Below are 14,334 nucleotides of genomic sequence, written 5' to 3'. Positions count from 1 at the left end.
CATCCCCACCAAGTTGGGTATTATAAGGTGACTAACAAAGAAAAACAAAGAAGCAAGAACACTAAATGCAAATACGAGGACTGTGGATTTGAGGAATAAAAATACATCTGAGAACCACTCTGGGAATAGTAATTTTTTTGTGATATCGGATCACTGCCAGTAGTTTAAGCATCTCTCTCAACCCAACCATTATGAAAGTTGTTTAGCACAGTCCTGCGGATGGATGGATGTGTTTCATCTTTACTTCCTTTTACTGTCTGCCCTTTGGTGGAAGTGCTGTCCCATGAGGTTTGATCAAAGAGCATTAATAAAAGTGGAGGCAAAAATCTGGCTAATTGACAACCAGAAAAATGTATCCCTGGATAATGGCTGAATGAATCAATATAGTTGTTAATTATTGCCATGCCCATGTTTCAGGTGTAAAAGGCATTCCTTTTTTTTTTTTTCCTCTTCTCTGTGACCTCTGCTCCTAGGACTTTTAAAATCTTGGCACTATAAATATACAAAATCCAGGAAGTCAATAATTTTCAATTATACAAAAGCTAATCTAAGAATACATCTGTTTTGATGTTATTTCTATTTCCAAAGATGAAGATACTGGGCATAGGAGCAGGGGGGAGGGAGAGAGAAGAAATGGAAAGTGAATTTCATCAATTCATCTATACTTCAGAATTCATTCCCACATTTTAGATCACGAAGGTGAACTTACTAAAGATCTTAATCAATATTTGGCTTCGATAAGCTCGTGGAGGAATACCATTTCCTAGTGGTTAGGTTAGTCCTCTGCACTTCACCTATTTTGTTGTTGTTGTTGTATCCAAAGCAGTAACGACAATGAAATATGAGTTTACTGCACAATTTAATATCAATAGAAGGGTAGCTGGGAAGGAAAGGGTTTATATGCAAAGACACAAATCTGCAATGTTAAATAGACACTGATTTCCTTAGTAGGGAACACAATCAATACTTTAAAATTAAGAAATTTAAAATCCTGATCCTAAACTTTAAAAGTTATTCAAGTATTCTTATGAATATTTTCAATTGATGCAGATGGCTTCATTATGATTTTATAGTATAAAGTTTCAATTCTCGGTTCTTAAAGCAAAAGTCTAGAAATGTGATCTTAGTTGTGACTCATAATAAAACGATCTGGCTCCCAGCAAAAGAAAGGATAGAGAAAAGTAGAGAATTCTTTTTGTTGAAGAAATGTGGATTTTGTTAGGGTGATATTTACTTGTAGGAAATCATAGGTTTTCAATAGGTTTTATTTAGCTATTTAAGAGAAGATGAATTTACAAGTATGAAAAATCTTTAATTTTAATGTAAGATTATGAGGTATTTTAAAAGTCAGACAATTCGGTTGACAAATAGGAATGGAACTTTCATTCTATGCCTTGCTCTCATGGTTTGCATGCTTTTTGTTTGTTTGTTTTTACTCACGTACATGTTTTTCCAGAGAACACATACGGAAAAATTTGATAGTTATCGGATTTACAAGATTTCTACACTATCATCAGCCAAATTCCCCCCAATTTTAAGTTGTTCTTAAACATGATATGACTAAGCTCCACCAACCAGGGTGATCCCTTAGAGCCAATGTGGGTTGTGGGTGTGAAAGTCACCTGCTAACATCTGACTCAAAACCAGCAGTTTTAAAACCTATTTTGATTTCAAGAAAATTAAATAAGAAAAATAATTTCATTTAAAATTTGATGCCCACATGAAAACAAAGATTGTTAACTATGGCGTCTACTGAACTGCCCAAATTTATGAAAAGCAAGAGCTTCTAGTGGACGTCAATTAATCAGGAAAGAAGCTGTAGAAATTAAACATCTTATAGCTGAGACAGCTAGAAAATCATAAACTTGATAACAGAGTGAGAGAAGACAAGGCAATTGTTAAGCGAGATAGAAAAAGGCCCGGGTAATTAGCCAAATTTAGCGTGTTTCCATCAAACATCAGGTCTAGAAAAGAGTAAAACTTTAGAGACTGAAGCAGTGAATTAGGGTGTTCAAAGCCAGAATCTTAATCTCAATATTAATATAGATTCTCAGGATTAACAATTTATGTCAAAACTATGTAAATGATACCATTATCTGTTGCTGCAGACAGTGGAAGCCTTCTCTTTGGGCAGTGCAAAACCTAGCCCCAGAAACAACTGGTTTAAATGTTTCTGACTTGTAATCTGTAGTGTTTTTGGAAATATGAAGGCTATGGAGGCTATGAAGGCTATATTTCCCATATAATACAAAAAGAAGGGCTTGATACCTCTATGTAATATTCATCAGTGTTAATCAGGTCCCCAGGGCAAAACCTCTGCATGAATAAGAATATCGATCTCCTTCCTGTATGAAATATGCTCTGACACATTTCCCTGTGTATCCAAATCACTTACCAGGAATACCTGATGGAGTAAATTTAGAAAGAAAAAATGTTCATTCTCCAAATGTGATGAGTTGAATATCCCAGGCAGAGGACATCAATATCAGTCTCTTAGAACAACATGTTAGCTCTTTCAGAGTGGGCACTCTGTCACCTACTTTATTTATATGCTCCCTCCCCATACTGCCTTGCAGAACACCACAGGTTGTTTTACAAACCACTTGTAACTCCCTACTCACCCTATGTAATTATATTACTCAAGAAATGCTGGCACTGAATTTCTGTCCTCTGCTTTTGAATCAGATGAAACACCTGTGCAGCCACTAAAAAGCAAACAGACTTAGTTTGGGGCCATTCAAATTTGTGCCTGTTCATGTTCAATACCAAATGGCAACATATACCCACAATCTGGAGAGCCGCAGAACTTGTGAATCTGAGATCTGGAAAAGCCGTGTGTCTTATGCTGGAGGTGGCTATGGAGACGACTGTGTTGGGGGAGTCGGGGGGGTAGTAAGGGAAGACAGTAGTAATTTCGTAACGGTCAAGCCTCAATTTTTATAAGAAGACAAAATCTAAAGATTTGATAAACATTGTTGCATATATGCAGACATCACTGCTATGAAAGCAAGAAAAATAGAGAAAAGATAGAAAAACCAATTAAAGTCTTGGTATCTTAAACTATTGGCCACAAAATCAGTTAATTTAACACATGTCTTGGGGATGATGCCATAGTCATATCTGAATCCTTAATATCTAGCACACAACTAACATACATAGCTGACCCTCAAGAAATATTTGTTGAACTGAATTATGTTGGAAAGGTAATTTAGATAGTAAAGCTCCTTACTCTATTTTCTAACAGCTCATTTATGAATATTATTAGAATAGGAAGGTGTCAAATCTAGAGATACATTGTATCCTGCCTGAGTGCTCAGAAATGTTTATTGAATGAATTAATAGATGAATTAATTAATGAATGAAAACTTGGTGCCCAATTTCTGGTGTAGATTGTATGTATCTGCCCTTTAGAGTTAAAACTTCACTTAGTCCATTGAGATTATTACCCAATAATCTGAAAAAATATGACTAACTAGGTCACAGTTACTTTCCTCCCACACACCTGAGCTCCCAAAGGAACAGATCACACTCTAGAACAGAAAGGCCCTACATGTTATTGGTATGTCCCTACATAATGCTAAGGACAGGAACCCACAGAACTTCCTGGATCCAAAGCCACTTGCAAGACACCAAGCAGTCAGGCTTCCACAAAATTTGAAAAATTGTAAATCATTTTGGGGTAACAAATGGAAGGTTTTTACTTTTGCTATATTATTTTTCATGAAGCTTAAATTTCTCTAGAATTAGCAAAGAAAATATTTAATGGCTCATCTTTTCTTTTTTAAAGAAAAGGAAGAAGAAATTAAAGCAACCCAAAGAATCAACTAGAATATTCTATTTATTTCTCTTAGCCTTTGCAGAAATAAGATCCTAACTCAACTCCAGCTTTTAATTCTATTAAACATACACAGAAATTCGATGATATCTGTTCTCTATTATATATATATAAACATTTAACTTATAGCAAGTCTCAAAACAGACGACTTGAGAAAGTTGATAGGAAATAATCAGGGATTGCAGTTGCCTGCTGGACATTATCATATATAGCTCACTATAAAGAAAGACCATAAAACATCAAAATGTATCTGGGTGCACATGGGGCGCACACTGAAGCTTCTAACTGCCAAAATCTTTTCAACTTCAGCATAGTAGATACATTTTGAAGCATCTCAGCTGTTGACATGGCATGGTTCAGTACTAATTTTGTATTTACTATGCTACATTGCTGCACAAATTCTCTAAACACACAATGAACAAAATTAGTATAAATACAATACCATGTTAACTGCTGTTGAGATCCCATGGAAAACGGTTTGTTGTCATTGATTGGTTTGGGTTTTGGTTTGGTTTGGTTTGCCTCTTAGGCTCAGAACAATTCATGAGGTTTAAATGATCTTTATGGCTTTATGGGTTCATGCTTTTTTGATGTCATTCCAATATAGACCTCTTCATGCCCCCACCCCCTGTCAATTTCTTAGTTGCCACTGGCTGCTATACATTTGCTGTTCTGGTGGTTAATCTGGGTGTCAGATTGCCCAAACTTGTATTAAATACCAGGATTTTTCTTTAGCCATCAAGGAACCGACTTTAAATTTTCCTGGGATTTTATGACTCCTTCCATGGGACTTGATGCTTTTGATTATATATTGATATTTATATATGTATGCCGATACATATATAGATATAGGAAATACGAACATTAACACACTATAATATTTATATAAAACATGTATATTCACATATATGTATGTATTGTTTTTTGCAAATGAAAAAATAAAGCAAGCAAAACAAGACTGACCTAACCTACCTGTACTCGGCTCACATTCAACGAAGTCTTCATCATCGCTCGAACATTCAGCAGATGAAACAAGGTCATCTGATGTTGGCTGTGCATGTCAAAGAGAAAATAATGGGGTAGGGGGAAGAGGGAGAAAAGAGAGAGAGAGATAAGGAAATCAATCAACAAAAGCACTGTGCAAGCTTCCATCATTATTACTGTCTCTCTTCTCTAAAGAGGGCACGTTGTAGAATGGAGAATTTTTAATTCCTGTGTATCTGTGAATGGCTCTGGGTCCAGACAATCTGTGTGGGTCTTATGTAAAGCTGAATGACCCAAAGTGGTTCCAGGAGGCTCAAACCTATCTCATCCCTGTAAATCACATGTTGCAGGCTGACTCTGTACTGACTTTCATTTCAATTTTCAGAATCTGAAGGCAAGAGAAAGGCTATTGCAAATGGTGGGCAATACAAGAGTGCAAGTCAGCACAGACATGCATGGCAGCTTTGAGAGGGTTACAATGCGTATGGTGTGTGGTCTCCAGTATACGATTTGGTGTTTGTGAATCTATGGGCTGGTCTAATTAATGAATGCTGTGGAACATAGCCTGTTCAGGAACAGCATAATGGCTTCTCTCGCTAACAGCGATTTCTTCATGTAATTGCTGCAATTAGCTGAATTAGTAATGTGGACCAGCAGAGAGAGGCTGCATGGCAGCCTCTAGACATAGGTAAGGCTGTTTCTGAAGAGAGCAGAAAAAATTTTGATTGCAACAATAGTAATTCAACTTGAGATAATTTTCTTTTTGAATTGAATCATGCAGAAACTCCCCAATGCCAGGGAATCTGCTGCAAGAAATACAGGGGATGGTGGGCATAGGCAATAACAAGGACCCTTGCTACACAGTAGATGAGAAGACTACTTTCTGTACCTGGTACATGCTTTTGCACACACAGTAAATATTGTTGAATTAATTAATTAATCTATAGATCTTATGTAAAAAACAAATTTTGTCCAACTGTGTGCATAACAGTACTCAATATATAGTAGTTATTCAATAAATCTTCATTTCTTTCCACTTATTGATGTTAATAATACTAACTGACTTGCTGGTCTTCTTATTGCCAATGCATTGAAGTCTGAATCCATATTCAAGAGCAAAAGCAATTACAAGTCAGATGCTGTGCTAGACACGTAAATATCCTTATTAGTTATATTTATTATTAATTAGACACAATTCTCACAACAATCCTTTGGGATAGAGATAATTTTTACACTTTTGAAGAAAACTGAAGTTCAGAGAGGTTGAGTTGCTAAAGGACACATAGCTAGTAAGAAACATAGTGGGGATTTGAACAAATCCGTCTTAGTCAAAGTCTTCATTTGTGCCCACATAGGTTTCTTTCTACCCCTACTTACATGGTGTTATGCACTAAATTGTGTTCCCATCCAAATTCGTATGTTGAAATTCTAACCCCCAGTACCTTAGAATGTGACTGGTATTTGGAGATAAGATCTTTAAAGAGGTAATGAAGTTAAATAAGGCCATTGGGATAAACCTAATCCAATATGGCTGCTGTCCTTGTAAAAAGATGAGATTAGAACACAGACATGCACAGTGGGACAACCATGTGAACACACAGGGAGAAGACAGCCATCTGCTAGCCAAGGAAAGAGGGCTCAGAAGAAGCCAACCCTGCATCAGCCTTGGACTTCTAGCTTCCAGAACTATGAGAAAATAAATTTCTGTTGTTGAAGACATCCAGTCTGTGGTGCTTTGTTATGGCAGCTCTAGCAGACTAATACACATGGCAACCCATATGCTTAGTATTTCCATACAATATCCTTTTTGAAATAGATATCCTAGACATAGAAGTACTGGACAGAGCAAAGAACAGTAGAAAAACCAGATTAGGTAGCTGATTTCACTTAATTGACAGTAGCAGAGAGGTCCCTGAAACCACACTGTTGATCTTTATTCTTCACCTGACAAAAAGATACTTCAACTCCCTGCTCCTCCTTGATGTTAGTAGAAAAGAATTTTCAAACACACTTTTTTCCAATTATACACTACTGAAGCGTGTATTTCATTTCCAGTAAATGCAGCTGGCAGTTGTGTCCAGGAGCACCATTCTTTGTGTTAGAGAAATGGTGAGCATACTCTCTTGGAGTTTTCTGCTGTGATGGGGCCTTATACATGTCTACTTCCAGTTATTCAGGGAAGAGAGGTGGTAAGGGAATAAATGTTAACTGTACAAATGCAGAAGGAAAATATAAGAGGCAAACGCCATTTTTGGAAGGGCCACAATCATTGTTTGATGGTTCTAAAGCATGCATTATCTATGGGGGTGATACCTCCCCCAAAGCAGCAAAAATTGCTTTGGGCAGCAGACAGGAATCTTAGACATTACAATGGTTTGCGATCTGCCAACAGCCCACAGAACTTAAACAAATATACAGTATATCCGTGGTATTAAAATTTTATGGGAGAAGGGAAATTAGGAAAACAAATGTCTAAAAATCTCCTTAGAGGGTGGTAATGAAAAAGACGTTGAGAATATACTTCTAAAGTGTAATCAATTGGAAATTAACTGTTGGTGACTTGATTATAAAGACTGCACAGAATGGCCTGTATTTGGTGTGACTAGCTATGGTCCCTAATGTTACGTGAAAACTGGTGAGTTAAAGAAAATCTAGTGAGCTCGGCTCAAGAATTGAAGGTCAGGCAATAAAGTTTAAAAAGGTCATTAAGCAAATGTGTGAAAACAATGCATAACTCCAATACACAACAAAAAAGGTATTAACATAATATTAGTGGAATCTTTCACTTAATTTAAGAAAGTAATCTTAATTTTTACTGGCCAAAGAAATGATGTAAATACTTTTTTCAAGAAAAGTACTAGACTCTGAGGTTGAAGGATATTTACTATTTTCTTCTCAGCTTCCCCCTGCCTCCTCTAATGCTACACCAGTTCTCTCTCCTGTGGTTTAGGTGACACTGTCCCCACCCCTACTCTCTTTCCCCATAGCCACCTCCATCTCTGTCCCCCAAACAAGCCGAAACCCCACCGAGGACCCTACACATATCTTCTTCCTCATTCTTGCTCCCTTCCCCCCAGGTAACTGTTCCTGTGCCCCACTTCCCAGAAATTTGTTTTCTGCTGATTTTCGATGTGAATATGGATGAATAGGGTGTTTCTCCCAGGCAACAGAAGCACATTTTGCCAGTAGCTAGACTCAAAGCAGGTTAAGTGAGAGGCAATCTATCAGAGTGTGGTAAAAGCAAACCTGAGTCTAGACAGAGCATAGCTGTGAATCTCAGCTCCTCCACTTACAGTCAGCGACCTGGGGGAACAAGATATTTCCTCTCTCCAAGCCTCCATTTTTTCATCTGTAAATTAGGATAAGTAGTGTTTTATCATCAGCTAAGCATGTGATTGAAGTGTAATGTTAAAAGTGAAGCTCTGTTCCTGGTGTACAGTACATGCTCAATAAATATTAGCTAAAACTAACTCAATCAATTGATCGATCCATCAATAACAGCAATGCCAAACCTGGTAGCCACTCCTAATTCAAATAATTTTGCTATCTTCCTATGCACTGCATCTTTAATGATTCATTCTCCATTAGAAACGTTCTTTATTGCTGATAATTCATTACCTCCTTTTTACAGTACAAATATCATTTCTGGTTGCATCTGCCATGAAGAGTGATAAAGAAAAATATACTCATGAAGATGCCAAGAGAGCTTAAAAAATCATTGGAAAGTGATCTGTTTCCAATGGTTCTGGGTACAGACGTTCAGTGTGGGTCTTACGTGAATTCAGCCCCTCCCATTGTGTCCTTCAAACCTCATCGTCACCATTTACAGCCACAGCCAATGAAACTCCCAAAGCTATTACAAACATCTCAATTCCCTCCTTGCCCAACCAACGTTTAAATGCAGAATCTGGTGTCCAACTGCCACACCTGCCACAGAGCAACCTGGTTTCAGAAATACTTGCTCTGCCAGGAGCAGCAAGCTTTGAACTGCAAAAGACTCAGGATTGAGAACATTTTATTTAGAGATTTTTTTTAACTGCTTCTGTCCCTGCCAACTGAAAAAACCCCAAAAATTACAAACCAAGGCTTTTGGATGATACGTGCTTAGGATGACATCCTAAAGTAATGACGATATGATTCAAAATTACTCTCAGAAAACCCAAGGCTTTCTTTTAGTAGCTTCTTATTTTTCTTGTCGGTGTCTTTCCCCAAACATAAGCAAATGCAGGGTCTGGCTCTGAACCTTGGAAGAAAAGGCAGACTTCTCTGACTATTGGTTCCCACGGCTGGTGTGGCATGTTTCACTACTGCAGACACACACAGACTCATAATACAATTATTATGAGTAGAATGGAACTATGGATTTTTGTCTTTAAATAAATTGCAGTAGCCCTAGGCTGCATGTGTGTTTCTGTATGTGTGTGTGTGTATTTACCCACAATCACAACCATTTTTCATAATTACTCATAATTCTTTAGAAAGAAGAGCAGTTAGAACTCTTGAGAGGAAAATATTTGAACTATCTAGAATCATGCCTACTAATAACACTTACCACTTATTAAACACTTGCTATATTCAGGCTTTGTGTTGAGCAGTTAACACATACTAACTCTTTTAATATTCATAATAACCAAGAGTGTAGACATGTGTAGTGACATCTGCTATTTTTAACTGCCCATCATCCATGCTCCTTCACGTAACAGTATTGTTTTAGGAAATTCTTCTATTCATATAGATATGCCAGGAATGTTCATCAAGGCGCCTTCCATGTCACCTTCACATGTTTTTCCCTCACAATGATTGTCTAAAGCTCTCATAATTCTCAATGGCTAAACTTGAAGTGTTTACATATTATGATTCCCATATGTCAAATATCAACATTATCTGTAAGTCATTCAAGGAAGAACAGAAGATCTATGACCACCCCCACACGAAACCATTTGAGAGTGGCTGGCCTACTACATTCAGCATCAGTATATATGACTATATCATCAAGGTGCTTTGTTCATTCATCTCTTTATTACTTTACTAAATATTTATTGAACACCTATTGTCAAGCACTGTACCAGTTACGAGGGATAAAAGGATAGATAAAACACAGCTCTTCTGTTCTGGGAATTCATAGCCTCTGAAGAGACAGCTAAGTAAACAGGCAAACTCGACATAGTAAGCTGAAGGCTATGATAAGAAGAAGCATGCCGTGCTATGGGAGCAAATCACAGGGGAGCAGAGATAACTCCTCAGCAGAGGGGAAATGGGAAACGAGCCCTCAGGGACAGGCAGTAGTGAAGCAGGAGAAAGCGGAGAGCTGTGGACGGGAGAAGGAGAAGGGCATCCTAGGTGAAATCATCAGTCTTTGCAAAGGCTCGGCGGTATGAAAAAGCACAGTTTATTTGTATTCCTACAAGGAGGACAGGATGACTGGAGTGAAGAGAGGTACTAGAATGACAGGATGACAGCTGCTTGAGTTATCATGTTGTTCTTGAAAACTTGGATAACAAGTATGAATTGAATACCTGCCCTATCAGACCTCTCTCCTTCTTCCCCTCCCCACATCTCATCAGTGTCACCCGTCACATTTCCTCTGGAAGCTCACACATGGCTTCAGAATGTAGTGCATGAGTCTGACTGTGCCATCCCTCCACACTGAGGATTAATACCTTACCATGCCTTCTCAAGAGGAGGAAAATATTCTTCTGTTCCTATATATTAGCTGAGTCCTATATTAAAAATAATAATTCACATTACCCTACTTTAAAATATGCATTTCATATTTTTAATCCACAAGTTGAAATTACTTGGTTCTGTATTAGCACTCATAAAACTAAAGATGGGTATTATAATAACTTTCAATAAAATATCTCTCTGGCAGGATCCGTCTTTATTCCTTTCCTGAAAGATTTTTTATTGCATTTACATCCTTTTTTTTCTAACAATGTTTATTGAAATTACCTTAGAACAAACTGGGACAGCAGAAAGCTCAAAACTCCGTCCATTCAAGTAAATTTATAGGCATATTTACCTTCCAATTCCCTCAGTTTCACAAACCTGGCTTCCCATTTTCCTTCAATGAGTTATTGTTTCTATAATCACCTGCTTCTAATTATTTACTCTGAAGGGCTCTATCCCATCTTAGTACAGGGATGGTTCCACATCACTCTTCATTGCTATCTGTTATTTGATGTTAAGAAAAATCTCTGCTGCCATGGTCAGAACAGCTCAAGATGGCTTCACCATGTCCCCTCCTTCCTGCCCTGATGCCTATTTGTGACTTCAAATTCCAACCTTTAGCCTTTTATCTTATACTGAGAACAGGCTAATCATTTTTGGGGATAATCATTTTTCTCCACCCAGCTCCTTGGAAGCACGGTTATTTGACCGAGATTAAGCACAAGATAAAATAAGTCCTGCCACAGAACAGCTTTATGAAATTATAAATAACACACTCAAGAATGATGATCGCCTTTCTTCCAGTGAAAAAGGAATAGAGAAAGGCCCATAAATATTCTGAAGTCCCACAGAAAACAGCCATACATCTTTGCAGCTGCTTCACGCTAAAAGGAATTAAATTCCTTCAAATGCTTGGTGTTTTAGTTTTTCCCCTCTGTACTCCCATTTTGAGATGGAGTAGGAGTTTTAAGTATCTCACATGAGAGAAGGTCTCATATAGCTTCAGTGTGAGCATTGATTCTCTATGCAAATAAAGAATGTCTGAGGTACTTTTAATTAAATAAGAACCCACTGACTCCAGGTAAATCCAAAACCTTTAATGAAATTTGAAAAGTTTGACCATCTCAATTTAAATTTATCTATTATGATTTTCTTTATCAAATTGTTGTCATTGCATAGTCCTATCTTTGATCAATGCTAATAGGCAACTCTCCCCCAGCCCCCCGGCACACACACAATTGGATGATTTTTAGACTGAATCAAAGAGAAAAACCCTGGAGCTTGGGCAAACTTGTTAGAAGCAATAATCTCACCTCTCCCGCCCCCAACCCCATTATTTCACCCAACTCAAGCCCAAGATAAAAACAATCTTAAAACATGGTAAGATTGTATAAGTGTGATTATCTATACCTCATTTTATTCTGAACATCCCCTTTATGTCATCTTCAAAAAAAGCAACTGACAATATTATGAGACAGTGAAACATAAATGATTTTAACTTGTCATAGTCAAGTGTAAAAGATAGGATGTATCATGAGGCCGGTTCTGAATGATGGAGACAAAGAGACAAAGTTCTAGTCTAGTTAAGATGCTTTCTGAGTTCCCCTTGTGTTATAACTTTAAGTGTCTAAGTATCATCATTGGAACAACACCCTGTGAATTTTAAAACTATCTTCCGGGGGTTCGTGTCATTGTGGTTTTTCAAGATATTACTTTCTTTTTTTCTCTCTACCCACTCGTGGAGATAATCACTGGCCAAATAAGATATGACTGCATGCATCTTTTACTTGGCTCATATTTCCACAGAATGAGAATACTTTAAAGACAATTGCCCTGGGCTAAAGGTATTGCATTCAGCATGGCCAAAATCAGCTACTTGGAAGAGAGCTTTCTAAGGAAACTGAATATACAACAAACAAACAAAAAACATTGTTCTGGATATGATTTTATTTATGCATACATTTACTCCTTCAATCAGTTTTCCCCCAACAAATGTTTATTAACTTATAAAATATGCATGGTGTGCCAATCACTGTGCTGGGGGCTGCACACACACAGTCCTTGTCCTAGTCCCTGCTTGTCCTCATAGAGTTTACAGACTACTGGGATTTGAGCCAGGCCAAACTAGAAAACATTGATTAGCTGCTAAACGGTCAGCTGCAAAAACTTAAAATTAATTTGAGGTTCATAAATGGTTCTCACTGTAACAATAATTCATTATTTACCCACTGTTATCAAAGACAGCAGATTATGTAGGAATCCAAGCAAATAGTATCACCAGCTTCCCTTTAAACTCTGTCCACCCTCAATAGCTTCCACATTCTTCCTCTTCTTTTCCACACTGCATATACTGGAGCAGGATTTACAATAACTTTTGCTAATAAATTAACCTTTAAGGAAATCCCTTTGTAGACTCAAGATTTAATTAACAGTAGAAAAACTGAGCTAAGCTTAGCCCAATTTGGTCCCAAAGATTGGAGTCCTTTATTTCTATCCTTGAGGTCTTCTAGGATTATATAAAAAGTGTGGTGTAGCATCTTTTTTTCTCTCTTCTTTCCAGTTTTAAGAATTTTCTTCCGTATGCTCAAAAAAAGGAATGATGGATCAAGAGAGAGGGGAGGGAGGAGGGAGAAGAGAGTGGGTAGAAGGGGGATTAATCTATCTGTTGTTCAAGGCAGCCTGACAGAGGGAAGAGGAGTATTGAACCACAGAAGATTAACCAAACTTCAATGTACCTTCCCAAAAGCAGGAGGAATGTAATGCTATGTGGTGTTCCACTGATAAGCAAATCCCTCTAAATCCTTTCAATTTATTTCTTGGCCTAGAGAAATTACATATTATTTAGGAGGCAGGAAAAAAAAAAGAACCCGCCCACCCAACCACACACCATCTCTAGGAATCTAGATCAGGCTTCTATTGATTATACACATAAAGGTCTGGCTTTAATGGCTATTTTTCTTATGGGTACAGTCCTTCTAGGACTGCTCATCAGAGAGGCTTGGCTGTGTTCCCTCTGCAAACTCTTTTGGTTTTCACCACAGACCTTGTTTTGAGTATTTAAGGTCTAACCATCACAAGGGAATGCCAAAAATTTAGCTGAAGCTCCAAAGATCTAATCTATATTTCTTTCTTGCTTGTTTACCTCCTTGCCTCCTTGTTTGCCTTCCTTCCTTCTTTTTTTTGTGTTGGGATTTCCTTTCTAAGTGACCTCTTTGTTCCAATGTATTACTAAAATCAAGCCTCTGTTTTTAAGGAGCAAGTGACCCAGGCCAAATATTAATGTGATCCACAAGTAGTGATGTGGGTATCAGTTAATGGGTGTTAAAATTCTCAACAAAAGTTTCCATCATGGAGAGCACCAATGTGGTTTTTTGAGCCAAAAATTTCACACTATTTATTTCCCCATGTTCTTTCTTGCTCTACAGTTTAGGGAGAAGGGATGAGTTTTGGGGGAAAATAGAATCATATTCCTTTGTGAGATGGTCCTTCTCTTGGCCCTCTACTTTGTAGCATAATCTTACTACCCAACAGGGGAGAAACACCCCTTCCTGGCAGGTTGAGAGCACAGGTCAGAAGACTTAATAAGACTGAACATTAGAAGAAAACAAGGATTTGCAGGATAAAGCCAGTCCTGGGCACCAGAGAACAATTCTGAAAAAAGATGTAAGTAGACATTTGGTCCAGAGCAAATGGTAGTGGTTTTCAATCTTTGGTCTCACAGTGAATTGAGGTGTGCTAGATGAGCATAAGAGAAAGGGGTGGGAGAATAGCAAAGTATCAGGAATCAAACATAACCTAATATTTATTTTGTCTGTAGTAGGCCACTTTCACTGAAAAGAGTATGT

The 14,334-nt window shown here is 37.7% G+C and overlaps 1 protein-coding gene across 44 annotated transcripts in view; it reads right to left on the bottom strand.

Moving 5' to 3' along the window:
* Nucleotides 1-14,334, bottom strand: part of NRXN3 (neurexin 3) — a 1,503,251-nt gene that overhangs the window by 43,711 nt on the left and 1,445,206 nt on the right. For 39 of the 44 annotated variants that reach the window (XR_011533070.1, XR_011533071.1, XR_011533074.1 and 36 more), the window contains one exon: nt 4,808-4,886. Coding sequence is in view for 38 of the 44 variants with exons in the window: in XM_070594342.1 (XP_070450443.1) it covers nt 4,808-4,886 (79 nt within the window). In the remaining 6 variants the exon portion in view is untranslated. Of the gene's footprint in view, nt 1-4,798; nt 4,887-14,334 lie in introns of all 44 variants that reach the window. The other 5 variants (XM_070594367.1, XM_070594373.1, XM_070594372.1 and 2 more) reach the window with 1 other exon arrangement.

Source organism: Equus przewalskii, chromosome 25 (assembly GCF_037783145.1).
Source record: "Equus przewalskii isolate Varuska chromosome 25, EquPr2, whole genome shotgun sequence".
Taxonomy (NCBI): domain Eukaryota; kingdom Metazoa; phylum Chordata; class Mammalia; order Perissodactyla; family Equidae; genus Equus; species Equus przewalskii.
The sequence above is the reverse complement of the archived record's forward strand: the minus strand, read 5'-3'. Positions and strand labels throughout refer to the sequence as shown.